The 13,437-nt window shown below is 43.4% G+C and overlaps 1 protein-coding gene across 5 annotated transcripts in view; it reads left to right on the plus strand.

Moving 5' to 3' along the window:
• POC5 (POC5 centriolar protein) overlaps positions 1-13,437 on the plus strand; it is a 303,404-nt gene that overhangs the window by 96,472 nt on the left and 193,495 nt on the right. For all 5 annotated transcript variants that reach the window (XM_063963760.1, XM_063963750.1, XM_063963756.1 and 2 more), the window contains exon 4: positions 11,350-11,463. In XM_063963760.1, the coding sequence (XP_063819830.1) occupies positions 11,350-11,463 (114 nt within the window). The remainder of the gene's footprint in view (positions 1-11,349; positions 11,464-13,437) is intronic.

Consider the following 13,437-nt stretch of genomic DNA (forward strand, 5'->3'; position numbering starts at 1 on the left):
TTGCATGATAGGAAGGGTCAGATAAAGGTTGGTAGGTGATGTCTAGTATCCAGCTGTAGGGTATTTTAAGAGTAACATTCCGGTGTTAGCTAGGAAAAGATCGCTTGCTCCTGTGTATAGTTATGTACAAAAGTAGATTATGAACATTAACTGTATTTGCTGTAAATTACACATGCGGCGGGAATCCTGAGGATACCTCCCACCAGAGCAGTTGGGAAAGGACATCGCCTACCTGTTCAAATCCACCTATGACCTTTGCTGTAATATAGGGACACATCCCTGTGTCCAATGAACAATGGGATTACAGTGACCATTGTATTGTGAATGTATGTTGTGTATAAAAAGACCACTGTTGCCTGGCCAGGACAAGACTCTGAAGGCTTTCACCCTGATAGCTGAGGACTGGTCCAGGGCGCGCTTGCGAACGATTCCCCACGTATGTATATTCTCTGTAGCCATTATTCTCTATTATTCTGTTCAGATTTCCTTGTTAGCCTGTAGTGTATAACTTGTATCTGTTTACCCCTTTTCTCTGAATAATCCACTGCGGTGTTAGAGCCCAGTGGTTTACCACAAACCGGTGCTGTGTTTTCACTTTCCTGCAAAGGGCTTTCTTAGCGTCTTAATCGGTATAAGGTGTATAAGCATTGTTAAGGTTTTAAGGTATCACATCGTTGCAGTACTAGGCTGCTAAGGTTTAAAGTATAAGCACATCCTTACACTGTTTCATTACTTAAGGTTTACTGTATATCACTCTGTGTGCGTCCGCGCCGCGTGTACGTTTTACCCACGGCACAGCGTCTGATACGCCAAGAGCGTATCAATACGGTACTCAGTATGCCAATAGCGTGCTTAGTACGAAGCGTGAATCCGTGTGCGTACGTGCCGCTCGTGCGTCGCGCCCACGGCACAGCGTCTGATACGCTAAGTGCTTATCCATACGGTACTCAGTACACAAATAGCGTACTTAGTACGTAGTGTGTGTAATAAGTCTAGCGGCCATAGCGGCTCCAAGGTAATAGCGAGTCTAGCGGTATAGCTTTATGTTTTAAGATAATAATTGACATTATCACTGTACATCCAGAGATACCATGTAATCTCCCGGTTCCATAGCCAACATTATGGAGCGTAATGTCTCCATGTGGAACCATGGGATCCAAATGTATTTGTTTAACATTTTCAGATTGAGAATTGGTTGAAATGACCCATTTGGCTTCTGGATCAGAAATAGATTAGAGTAAAACCCCTGTCCCCTTTGTGATGGAGGTACTGGGACAATCACAACTGACTGCAGCAATTTTTGGACTGCTTCTTGCAGGGCATTGGCCTTCGACTCTATACAAGACGGGCTGGTTTAAAAAAATCTTTGAGGATGCTGCCTCCTGAATGGGAACCCATACCCCTGAGATATCACCTTCTGCACCCAAGCATCTGTTGTCGACTGTTGCCATATGTGTGCAAAATGAAGGAGTCGGCCCCCAACCCTGGAATCCTCCAGGCGGAGGCCCGTCTCTTCAGGCTGATGGTTTCTGTTCAGGCTTGGAAGCTGGCTTTCTACTAGCCCATTGCTTCCTACCCCTGGCCGATCTGTTGGACTGGGGCTGCTTAGACTCCTCTTTAGCTTTCGCTTTGCTTTGCCATCGAAATGGGCGAAACTTTGAACCCTTAGACTTAGAGTTATAACTAGCTGGAAATCTGACCTTCTTTGATTCAGCCTCCAATTCTAGGATATCAGACAATTGTTTTCCAAACAATATATTACCAATGAAAGGCAATGCTTCCAATTCTTTCTTGGATCAATATTGCTATTGATTGTCCAAAATCTGCTGCTCATGCCTCCAAACTACTCTCTCTAATTTCCTCTTTTGGCCTCTCCCAATGGATTGACTCCTCTACTCATCAGGAAGGCCACTGCCTTGATCTAGTATTCACCAGACTATGCTCCATCTCTGCACTCACTAACACTCCTTTCCCCCTCTCAGATCACAACCTTATCACCTGCATGCTCTCCTCCGTTAATTCAAGCCCTGTGTTGCTGAAGTCCTCCAATCTTCCTCAAACCCGCAGAAATATTAACACAATTAATCTTCAAGAACTTTCCACTTAACTCCAACAACTGCTTTCACCTATTTCTGCATTCACCTCTCCTGAGATGGCTGTATCACACCTTAATGAGACTCTAGAACTAGCCCTTGATGAAGTGGCTCCAGCTACCCATCACACTCCACGTAGGCCTAGATGTCAACCATGGCACTCCACATTAACAAGACAACTACAAAAACTCACACGAAAACTTGAACGTCAGTGGCGTAATTCTCGTTTTTCAAGTGACTTCCTCACATATAAGACTGTCTACCATTCTTATAAAAATGCCCTGGACACTGCCAAACAAACATATTTCCAAACTCTTATCTCTGCTCAAGCCTCCAACCCCAAACGACTCTTTAATACATTTAAATCACTTCTGAATCCTCCCTTACCTACCCCACCAGCCACTATCAAGGCACAGGATCTTGCTTCCTACTTCAAGGAGAAGATTGATAAGATCCGAAATGAAATGGTATGATCTTCGGCAGCCAGTGACCTGCTCCGTTCTTTACCTGAACCCTCTGGCACTCTTTCTTCATTTGATCCCACAAATAAAGATGAAGCATCATCACTCTTCTCATCCTGCTTCTCCACTACCTCTCCTCGTGATCCTTTACCCTCACAAATAAGTAAAGCTCTGTCTCTGGTGCTCATCCCTACCTTAACTAACATATGTTATCTCTCTATCTCTCTACTGGTATTTTTCCTTCACTCTTCAAGCATACAGTGATTTACTCCCATTTTAAAGAAACAAAATTCTGACCCTAACACTCTCTCTCAAACTACCGCCCTATCTCTCAGCTCCCTTGTCTCTCTAAGCTACTTGAGAGACTTGTCTACACTCGACTCACACGCTTTCTTAACTCATACACTTTATTGGACCCACTTCAGTCAGGCTTCCGTTCCCAACACTCCACAGAGACAGCACTGACTAAAGTGGTTAATGATTTGGTCACTACGAAGTCTAAAGGCCATTACTCACTACTTATTCTTCTAGATCTATCTGCTGCATTTGACACTGTAGACCACTCTCTTCTCATACAGACATTACAATCCCTAGGTCTTAAAGACACAGCCCTTTCTTGGTTCCTATCCTACCTATCTAATCGCTCCTTCAGTGTTCGCTTCTCTGAATCTACCTCCTCTTCGCTACCTCTTTCAGTTGGAGTACCGCAAGGCTCAGTCTTGGGTCCTCTGCTTTTCTCTATCTGTACCTCATCTCTTGGTAAACTAATCAGCTCTTTTGGTTTTCAGTATCATCTGTACGCAGATGATACTCAAATCTACCTATCCTCACCTGACTTGTCCCTATCTGTACTGGACCGTGTCACTGAACGCCTTTCTGCCATTTCATCCTGGATGACATCTAGCCACCTCAAACTTAATATTTCAAAGACAGAGTTAATTATATTTCCACCAGCCAATAGTAGGTACCAACCTGATATCTCTATCACTGTTGAAAACTCGACTACCTTCCCTACCCCACAAGCTCGCTGCCTAGGTGTCATCCTTGACTCTGATCTATCCTTTGTTCCCCACATTCAATCTGTCTCAAGATCATGTTACATGCATCTAAAAAAACATATCCAAAATACGACCATCCCTTCACAAGACACTGCTAAAACTCTAATCCATGCTCTCATTATCTCCCGCATTGATTATTGCAATTGTCTCCTAACTGGTCTTCCCAAAACGAGACTCTCACCACTACAATCCATTCTGAATGCAGCGGCGAGGCTTATCTTCCTTGCTAGACGTTCATCGTCTGCAGATCCACTCTGTCAGTCCCTCCATTGGTTACCTGTACTCTACCGCATTCAATATAAAATACTTTTACTCACACACAAGGCCATTAACCAAACTACACCAACGTACATCACTTCGCTTATCTCAAAATATCTCCCAACCCGACCTCTTCGCTCTTCACAAGACCTGCGTCTCTCATCCACACTCATGACTCGCTCCCACTCACGATTGCAGGACTTTCATCGGGCTGCACCCACTCTGTGGAATGCCCTACCACGCACAATAAGACTCTCCTCTAGTCTCCAAACCTTCAAGCGTTCCCTGAAAACTCACCTCTTCAGGCAAGCATACCAAATTCCAGAACCGCCCACATAACTTTCATAAACCTTCCTATCAAATTGCATCCACTCTGTACAGTCCACACACATCCTCACATGTCTTCTCATTCTATGCAATAGATAGCACCTTTCCTTATGTACACATGCCTATTTCCCTATAGATTGTAAGCTTGCGAGCAGGGCCTTCCTACCTCTATGACTGTTTGTTATCACCCATTTTGTTATTGTTATTTCAAATTGTAAAGCGCAACGGAATTTGCTACGCTATATAAGAAACTGTTAATAAATAAATAAATTAATTACGCATCTGCTTTCCAGGTACGTAGCCAAACTGCTCTTTGAGCGGCTATTGTCAAGGCTGAAGCTTTAGAAGCAACTGTACCCATATCAATTGCTGCTTCTTCCAAGTATTGTGCAGATTGTCTTAAACGGCTTAAATGATTATTAGGAGAAGAGAGGCCATTCTCTAGTACCTCTATCCATTCGCCCATTGCCTTTGCTATCCAGGCCGAAGCCATAGCAGGTTTTATCACTGCTCCTACGAGAGAAAATATATTTTTCAAGAAGCTATCTACCCTTCTGTCTGTGACATCATTTAGTGAGGTAGATGACAGTGGTAAAGCAGATTTATGCACAAGTCGCAGTACATGTGCATCTACTTTTGGAGGAACTTCTCTTTTCGAACAATCCGCAGCTGGAAATGGATAATAAGAATCCCATCTTTTCGGAATCTTATACTTTTTACTGGGTGTCGCCCAAGATTCTTCCATCATTTCCGTCAGCTCATCTGACGCTGGGAATTCAGTTTTAACTTACTTTGTTCGTTTAAACACAGGTGCTTTAGACTTTGACACTGTTTTGGCTGGCTCTTCCAAAGAGAGAACAGCCTTCACAGCATCAATAAGTTCAGCTACATCCTCTGAACTAAAACTCTGCGACTGATCATCATACGGAGTATTTGATTATACTGTATCATCATCTGTTGTATCATCTTGTGTAGTCTGCCACATAGACGCATCTGTCTTAGTCTTACCTGTCCCTTGGTTACTTGTAGAGACTATTGGAACCAAGCCGTAGGAAGGGAGCTGCATGTATGGGTAAATAGTGTAACCTAACCTCTGGGGTGGTGCTTCCGGAGTTAACCTGTCCGCTATTGAAGACAAAGTCTTTGCGAACATATTCCATGGTGGCTCTACTGGTTGTTGAACCAAATCCTGTTTTTTACTTTGCTGAAAAGCAAAACAGTTTGCACACAACCCCTCATAAGTGACCAACTGGCCTATACCAATTAACCCTGTTTTACAAGATAAACATGTTAGGGATGTAGGAGTGCCTGATAAATTCTCCTTGTCACTTTTGCCGCTCACAGACATGGTAATAATCTGTTAATGACTACACAATTTGTGACTGAAAATCACCTATATATGGATATATAGAAGTGAGATCAATCTGACCACAACCGTGCACCTGAATTGAGGGTCAGAACAGAACTGACGACATAGAAAAGTCAGCACACATACTAGCAGTCAGTCACATGTTAAGGCATTAAACATTGTCATATGAGAATACAACCCCCATAACAACTTACAAGTAAGTAGGAAAATTGTACTTCTGTTTTTAACTGGTTCTTTTCAAACATAACATGCAGAAACAACAGTAATATACAGGTCTCGTATGCAATATGTACTAAAATTAACAATTCATACTAATAAGTAGAGAGAATTTTTAGTACTGTATACCCTTACTCCATAGAGCGGAATACAGGGAGACTCACCACACTTCCATATCCAAACAAATACGCTCGCAAGACGCTGAGTGGATTCAGACGTTACTGGTGTACACTGCCGTTCTGATGACTGATGCAAGACACGGACATCCACTAACGGACACGGACGCTCAGTGAAATGCCACGTGTATGCAGACGCTAAGGCCTGCGACTCGGTCCGGCAATCTCTAGTGTACACAACCGCGGCGTCTAAGTTGCGACCGAGTACCCTCGTGGTAGCGTCTGAGACGGAAGTGAGGTCATTCAGTTCATGGACGGGAGACGCGCGGAAACTGGTCATGAACTTGGGGGAGGGGCGGCCAGGAAAGCGTCTGATTCCCCCCGTTGGCTTAAACTTTAAGGATCGCGGCCTCAACCTAGTCCTGGCGCCTATGATCCCTAGAGCGTAGCGCTGTCGCACCAGAGAGTGTTCGGCGCATCAACACACTGTTTGTAGTCTCCACCAAAAGCAGTGTAGCTGTGTCCGGACCCCCCTAGTAAGAGGAAATCCATAGACTTACCTTCCCCCCATGCTCCGGCCACAGCCTGGTTACGTCTGCTGAACCTGCTAGAACATCCGACACAGACGCCTGTCGAGACAGCACTGTACCGCGAAGGTAAGCGTTGTTGCGACCCGGTGGGGAGTTGTTGGAGCGACTCTTTCCAGTATGCGTTTAAGACGCTGTTAAGAAAAGTCGCTCAAAAAAACATAGTAAGACTATAAAAATAACATAATAAAAGCTTCAGGCAGCTTTATTAACAGCAGCCCTGTGACCATGGTCCGGCTCCTGCTACACCAATCAAAAAACTGATTTGACTGAGTCAGTGGGCGGGATTATATGGTGAAGCCCCGATGCATCCTGGGAGGCCAGAAAGCTCGTGACCGTATTGGTGCCATTTCCGCTGTCGCTCTGGCATATCCCAATGTTATCCTATGGATACCTGTGGACCCAGCCAGAGAAAAGGAATAAGCGTGGGTGATTTTAATAGCACCAGACTGGCCTTGCAGGAGTTGGTACTCGGACTTGCGGGGACTCTTGGCGGAAGATCCTTGGAGGCTGCTTCAGAGAGAAGACCTCTTGTCACAAGGTCCATTCCTTCACCCAGACCTGAACTGTCTACGTTTGACGGCGTGGTTCCTGAGACCAGGATTCTAAGAGACAGGGGTATTTCAAAATCGGCTATCCCCACCATGTTAGCTGCAAGGAAGCCAGTCACTGCGGCACATTACTATAGAATATGGAAGAAGTACATGGACTGGTGTCAGTCTAAAGGGTGGAATTCCAGAGAGTTCTGCCTTAATAGACTTTTGCAGTTTCTCCAAAATGGTTTAGATGGAGGTTTGAGGTTGGCATCCTTGAAGGTACAAGTCTCTGCCCTCTCTATTCTGTTTCAACAATGTCTGGCATCCTTGCAGGAGGTTCAGACATTATTACAAGGTGTGCTGAGGATACAACCACCTTTTAGTCCTCCCATGGCTCTGTGGGATCTAAATTTAGAGCTTTAATTTCTTAAATCGGCAGTTTTTGAGCCTTTGGAGAAAGCAGATCTTAAATATATATCTTGGAAAGTTACCCTGCTCTTAGCTTTGGCATCAGCAAGAAGGGTCTCAGAGTTGGGAGCTCTATCATGTAAAGTCCCTTTCTCGTTTTTCATGAGGACAGAGCAGAGCTCCGTACAAAAGCGGAGTTTCTCCCTAAGGTGGTTTCAGGTTTCCACGTTAACCAGCTTATTGTGGTCCCCTCCTTCCAGGGATTTGCAGAAGGGGACTTGTCTTTGGATGTGGTCAGAGCCTTAAGAATTTACGTACATGCTACGACCTCTATTAGAAAGTCTGACTCTTTGTTTGTTCTGTATGATGGGCCCAAGAAGGGTTGGCCAGCTTCTAAACAGACCCTAGCCCGATGGATACGATTTACCATCAGATAGGCTTATATCTCTAATTGTAAGAGGGTCCCATTTCGGGTAGGTGCTCATACCACAAGATCTGTGGGTGCTTCATGAGCGGCAGCTAGAGAAGCCTCCACTTTCCAGCTTTGTAGAGCTGCAATGTGGTCATCAGCACACATGTTCCAGATTCTACAAGTTTGATACTTTGCGTCTAGGAATACCAGGTTTGGACGTTTGGTTCTGCAGGCTTCAGACAGCACTCCCGCGCATGGGAGTATCTTTGGGATGGCCCCAGCTGTCTGAAGAGTTCCAGTGTCCCCTAGTGGATGAAAGAGAAAAGAGGATTTTGGTACTTACCGATAAATCCATTTCTCTGAATCCACTTGGGGACACTGACGCCTGCCTCGGTGCTGTCAACCTGCGTATTCTTGTTTAAATTTAATTCAAACAGTTTTCATGATTATGTTAATGGTTCTTGGTTGCTGTTTGACGTCTTGCTACGATTGGTTCCTCTCCATAGGGCCTTACCTTTCATGTTCCCTCTTCTTTCCGTCAAATTTTTCAAACTGAGGGATTATGGGGCATGAAGGGAGAGGGGCCAGCTGTGCATAAATTTATTTGGATTGTGCTACCTCTGGTCTGCATACTTCACACCCTAGCTGTCTGAAGAGTTTCCAGTGTCCCCGAGTGGATTCAGAGAAATGGATTTATCGGTAAGTACCAAAATCCTCTTTTCCCATTGATCTTCATCCAGGTCTGCGCCAAGCTCTCTATCCCACACCTTAGTAAAGGAGGGAAGAACCAGACTGGAGTCCGCCTATTTAAGTGACAAGCCTGATAGTATCCCAGGATATTAGGAAGACTCACTCCACCCTATTTTTTCTGTCAAAACGTCAGACTGTCTCAGGCGGGGTCTCTTTCCGCTCCAAATAAAATCTCTAATGAATGATAACCACCTGGAAGGGATTTTGATGGGTAGGGTCTGTAATGTATAAAGAATTTTTGGGGGAGAATTCATTTTAAGGATACCCAGTCTCCCAAACCAGGAAAATGGTCTCGATTTCCAAGACTGGAGGTATGCTCGTAATCTGGTAAGCAAGGGGGTAAAACTAAATTTTAATAGGCGTGAGAGATCTCTAGTAAGGATGACGTCTAAATATTTAAGTTGAGAGGCGTGCCAAGAAAAAGGGAATGCTGTATTAAGTCCTGGTGCCATAGAAGGAGGCGCCAAAATATTCAGCGCTACTGACTTTTTTTTTAAATCAATTAACAAAATGCAAAGGCAATGAACAGAAGATAAATCTAAATCAAATCAATATTTGGTGTGACCACCCTTTGCCTTCAAAACAGCATCAATTCTTCAAGGTACACTTGCACACAGTTTTTGAAGGAACTCGGAAGGGGGGTTGTTCCAAACATCTTAAATAACACATATCTTCTGCGGATGTAGGCTTGTTCAAACCCTTCTGTCTCTTCATGTAATCCCAGACAGATTCAATGATGTTGAGATCAGGGCTTTTTGGGGGCCATATCATTACTTTCAGGACTCCTTGTTCTTCGTACGCTGAAGATCATTCTTAATGACATTCTTTGTATGTTTGGGGTTGTTGTCCTGCTGTAGAATAAATTTGGAGCCAATCAGATGCCAATGTAACTCCAGGCTTATGATAACTGTGTTCTGAAAGTGATATTAACTGGGTTTCCTGCATAAACTCTTAAGAAACTATGAAGATCCAAGTTGAGGCAGGTGTTACTGGGAGTATATATGGAGTATATAGCGCTAGTCACTACTGTCATGTCCTAGTCTCAGTATTATACCATTTAACTGTCCGGCCATTATTGGTTAAAGCTCTATTATGACTATATCAAATCTGCTTTTTCTATGTATATTTTGCCCTTATATACATTCTGTATCTAACTCCCAGATGAAGTACCAGTACTATTATTTGATTTGAGGCAACACATCATTGTGGGGTGCCAGAGATGATTTTAATGTGCTCATCCTGACTAATTTATTATCACACCATTAAGTGGGTGTAGTATGGTATGCCGGCGGCCGGGCTCCCGGCGACCAGCATACCGGCGCTGGGAGCCCGACCGCCGGCATACCGACAGAGCGGTGAGCGCAAATGAGCCCCTTGCAGGCTCGCCACGCTGCGGGCACGGACGCTATTTTATTCTTCCTCCTGGGGGGTCGTGGACCCCCACGAGGGAGATAAAGTGTCAGTATGTCGGCTGTCGGGATTCCAGCGCCGTTATACTGTGCGCCGGGATCCCGGCAGTCGGCATACTGAAGACCACCCCATTAAGTATACTCAGAAATATTCTGTATATTTATCAGTGTGATAATAAATCCTCCAGGATGAGCATGTCAAAATCCACTATAGCACCCCACAGTGATGTGTTGCCTGAAATCAAATAACAAAGCACACTGCCCTATGATGGGACAAGAGGAAAGCGTTCATTTGTCAGCACCAACGACCTTCACGTTAAAGATTAGGAGGATTTAAAACAAAATAACCAGTCTCTCAGCTATTTATATTCTAAAATTATGGAGCTGAAGGCTAAAATACTGTACACAAGTTCTCAGCAGTGACCTTTGTAAATCGCAGGCGTGTAATCCTCCCGCTTCCTGTTCCAGTATATCTAGTTCTCTATAAGAAAGTACAGTATTCTGATGCCTGTTTCAGCTGCTTGTTTTATTTTGCTTTCTAATCATTGCTTTATTTTGGGAATTACCCCATCTCGTATCTTTCTATAGTAAGAATATCGGCATTATATAATAACTAGTGAGGGTGGAGGCTTGCTAGTATTTGGATCCACATGGGTCAACCTCCCTACTACTCTTCAGCCCTCACAAACTATTTCAATTGTATTTAAATGTGGCTTTGACTTTTACACCGTTCTATATTGCATGAACTGTCCAATAGTGGGATGACCAACACGATGGTCCAATCAGAGGACTGCCACACAGAAAAAGCCTTGGTGGATACGACTTTAGGATCTCCCAAGAAAATGAAACCATAGGCTCTAAGTGCTCCAGACTATAGGTCACAATGGATCCAAGTATAGTGACAGTCTGCTTATGTCAATACGAACATGTTTCGTTGCTCTCACTGTAACTTCAGCAGAGGAAATAGAAGTGACCAATAAGCTTAACAAACCCTCTATTGAGCATGTATGAGTTCTCCATAGAACTTATATGATCCTCACCATCAGTAACATTTGCGTTTGTAACACTGGTCTTACAGAGTAAGTGTTTTAACCACAGATAGGACTAAACTGTGTGTCTTGCAGAGCAGGGAGGGAACCTGATGTGCTTAGATAAAAATGTATCTCCCCTTTCCCTCCCATGAAACGAAAATATCCATTTTACATCCTTTTAATACATTTTTATTTGTGATGGTGGCTGGAAACAACTAATATATTGTGAAGTATGAACATTACTCTGTGTGGTTTTAAACTTTTTTTTTTCTTACTATACGAGACATATTATGATTAATATTAATGTCTTATTTATAGAAAGAAGCCATACTTCATTAATAGAAGACATTCCTAAATGTTCAGACGGAGAACTTCATAGAGGGAGTTCTGACACTTCTAACCCTCGTCCATCTGTCTTTGACGATCAGAAAGGTAACATCCGCTGCTTATACTCCTGCAGACATGTCGGTGAAATGGTTAAAAGACAACCTTATAATTTCTTTATTACAGTACAGTAGAACAAGCTTTAATGTGCTCAGTGTGCAATATCACAAAAGGAAAGAATATATCAATGAGAACTTGGTAGAAACTTCTATAATGACAGCGTTATTACCTTTACAGTTGAGACTAGATACAGATTTGTAGCGCTAAGCTGATTAAAATTGTATTCTTCTTTCGAAATATGATATAATTGTCAGTTTGAAAAAATTTATATTTTGCTCTAATCTGCTATTCACGTTTCACCCCATGAATGGCACATAGTTGGGAAGTCGATTAAAAAATTGGTATCACTTTTTATCATTGGGAGTTTACCCTGGTTATTGAAGGACACATTGAGATTCTGGTTTTAGATTCGGGTTAGGTATGACCGGCAGACACAATATCGATGGTCATAATCCCGACAGCCATTGACCGACAGTCACAATACCGACACCGTAGGCCGACATGTTCAAAATGCTGATATAGTCAGAATACCGACATTTGAAATGACGACATTTCAAAATACTAACATGGATTTTTCTGGGGTTTTTGTGTTTTAAATGTCGACATGGACACCATGTAAGTGTACCGCGTCCCCTCACATGGCTCGCTGTGCTCGCCATGCTTCTGTCACGGTGCCTCGCTGCGTTTGGCACACTATTATATTCCACCTCCAGGTCCACTGGGATGGTAAAGTATGGACAAGTCTGTTTTTGGGCAAAAATTCCTTAAAAATGCATGTCGGCATTTTGACATGTCTGTATTCTGACTGTCGGCATTTTGAACATGGTATACTGAATGTTGGTATTTTGACTGTCGGTCAATGGCTGTTGGGATTATGACTCTGTATTGTGTCAATCGGTAAATCAGCTGCTACCCTAAGGTCCTCTTGTCTAAAAATCATTTTATTTTTCTTAGATATTTCTGGACTAAAGAACAAAAATGTTTTATTATCAAAATCTTTTCATGAGTATTATTTTCTAACGTTTTTATCTGAAACTACTCAGTGATTTTTATGTCTGCCATTGAAGAAAGATCAACTTGATCATTCTGTTATTGGAATAGTCCACTGAACAATCTTTTCACAAATGTTAAACATTAAGTTGGTTCTGTTAATTTACCAGATTGGTGCTCCAAGCACAGAATAAAACCACTGACAAAAACGTTTACAAATCTTTGTGCTTTTCATGCTGCAGAGAAATATTTAAAAGAAGAAATGTGTGTGTGTGTGTGTGTGGGGTCATTGGAATAAATAAGTAGTAATAAGTATTAAATAAGTAGCGAACGGCTGCAATAGAAGCCCAGGTAACTGATCTAGAGTGGACCGTTACGCGACTGAGGAGTATTCGCAATCTCGAGCAAAGTTTAGATAGAATGGTGGAGGAGTTGCAGGGGGGATCACTGGTAGACGAGGATGATCAGGTAGATAGCTGGGTCACGGGTAGAAGGAAGAAAAAGAGGGGGAGGTGGAGACAGGACATCTCCGATCTGCCAAACCCCAACAAATTCGCCCGACTGGACGAAGATTCTGAGGATGACAGTGAGGAAATGACGGAACCGGAGGAGACTGTTCCCTCTAGCATCCAGAGGAGCTGTCCCCCTGGTACAGATGGGGAAAATAGTTAGTGAGGTACCTAGTTAGATTGTGGTGGTAGAGGATTCTATTATCAGGAGGACAGACCGGGCAATCTGCTTCCGGGACCGTGATCGCCGTACAGTCTGTTGTCTTCCGGGTGCTCGGGTACGGCACATCGTGGACCGGGTAGATAGATTTTTGGGAGGGGCTGGTAAAGACCCGGCGGTCTTGGTGCACGTCGGCACCAATGACAAAGTTAGTAGTAGGTGAGATGTCCTTAAGAAAGACTATAGGGAATTAGGTAAGAAACTTAAGGCTGGGACATCTAGGGTAATATTCTCTGAAATATT

The sequence above is a fragment of the Pseudophryne corroboree genome, chromosome 1 (genome assembly GCF_028390025.1).
Source record: "Pseudophryne corroboree isolate aPseCor3 chromosome 1, aPseCor3.hap2, whole genome shotgun sequence".
NCBI lineage: Eukaryota > Metazoa > Chordata > Amphibia > Anura > Myobatrachidae > Pseudophryne > Pseudophryne corroboree.